The sequence below is a fragment of the Eimeria mitis genome, genomic scaffold (genome assembly GCF_000499745.2).
Source record: "Eimeria mitis Houghton genomic scaffold, Emh_scaff5810, whole genome shotgun sequence".
Lineage (NCBI taxonomy): Eukaryota > Apicomplexa > Conoidasida > Eucoccidiorida > Eimeriidae > Eimeria > Eimeria mitis.
Window position 1 is genome coordinate 2,769 of NW_013574057.1, and position 400 is coordinate 3,168.

At 58.5% G+C, this 400-nt stretch overlaps 1 protein-coding gene across 1 annotated transcript in view; it reads right to left on the reverse strand.

Annotated features, from left to right (window-relative positions):
* EMH_0084400 (uncharacterized protein) overlaps positions 1–181 on the reverse strand; it is a gene marked incomplete at both ends in the record, with an annotated part of 2,023 nt that extends 1,842 nt beyond the window's left edge. The window contains one exon of the mRNA XM_013500758.1: positions 95–181. Within this exon, the coding sequence (XP_013356212.1) occupies positions 95–181 (87 nt within the window). The remainder of the gene's footprint in view (positions 1–94) is intronic.
* Between the last annotated feature and the right edge of the window lie 219 nt (positions 182–400).

A 400-nucleotide genomic window follows, 5' to 3' on the forward strand; every position in this document is an offset into this window, starting at 1 on the left:
GCTGCTGCTGCTGCTGCTGCTGGTGCTGCTGGGTGCGCGGCAGCAGCAGCTGAAAGGAGATACCGCTCAGGTGTATAGACACGTCGAGGGGGACCTGCAGAGACAGATCAGCAGACAGCCGCAGCCCCCTGCTGCTGTCTTGTGGGGCCTCAAACTTTATCTTACTCACAGTGAAATCCATGTCAGATGTACCCCGACCCCTGCTGCTGCTGCTGCTGCTGCTGCTGCTGCTGCTGCTGCTGCTGCTGCTGGTGGTGAGGGGGAGGGATGATGCGCCTGCATCAAGGAGACTGCTGGTGCCTGTGAGCTCCAATTCGGAGACAGTTAGGGGCCCAAAAGGAGACAGTACAGAGGCGGAGACAGCAGCAACATAAGAGAGAGAAGAGGGACCGTTGTTTAT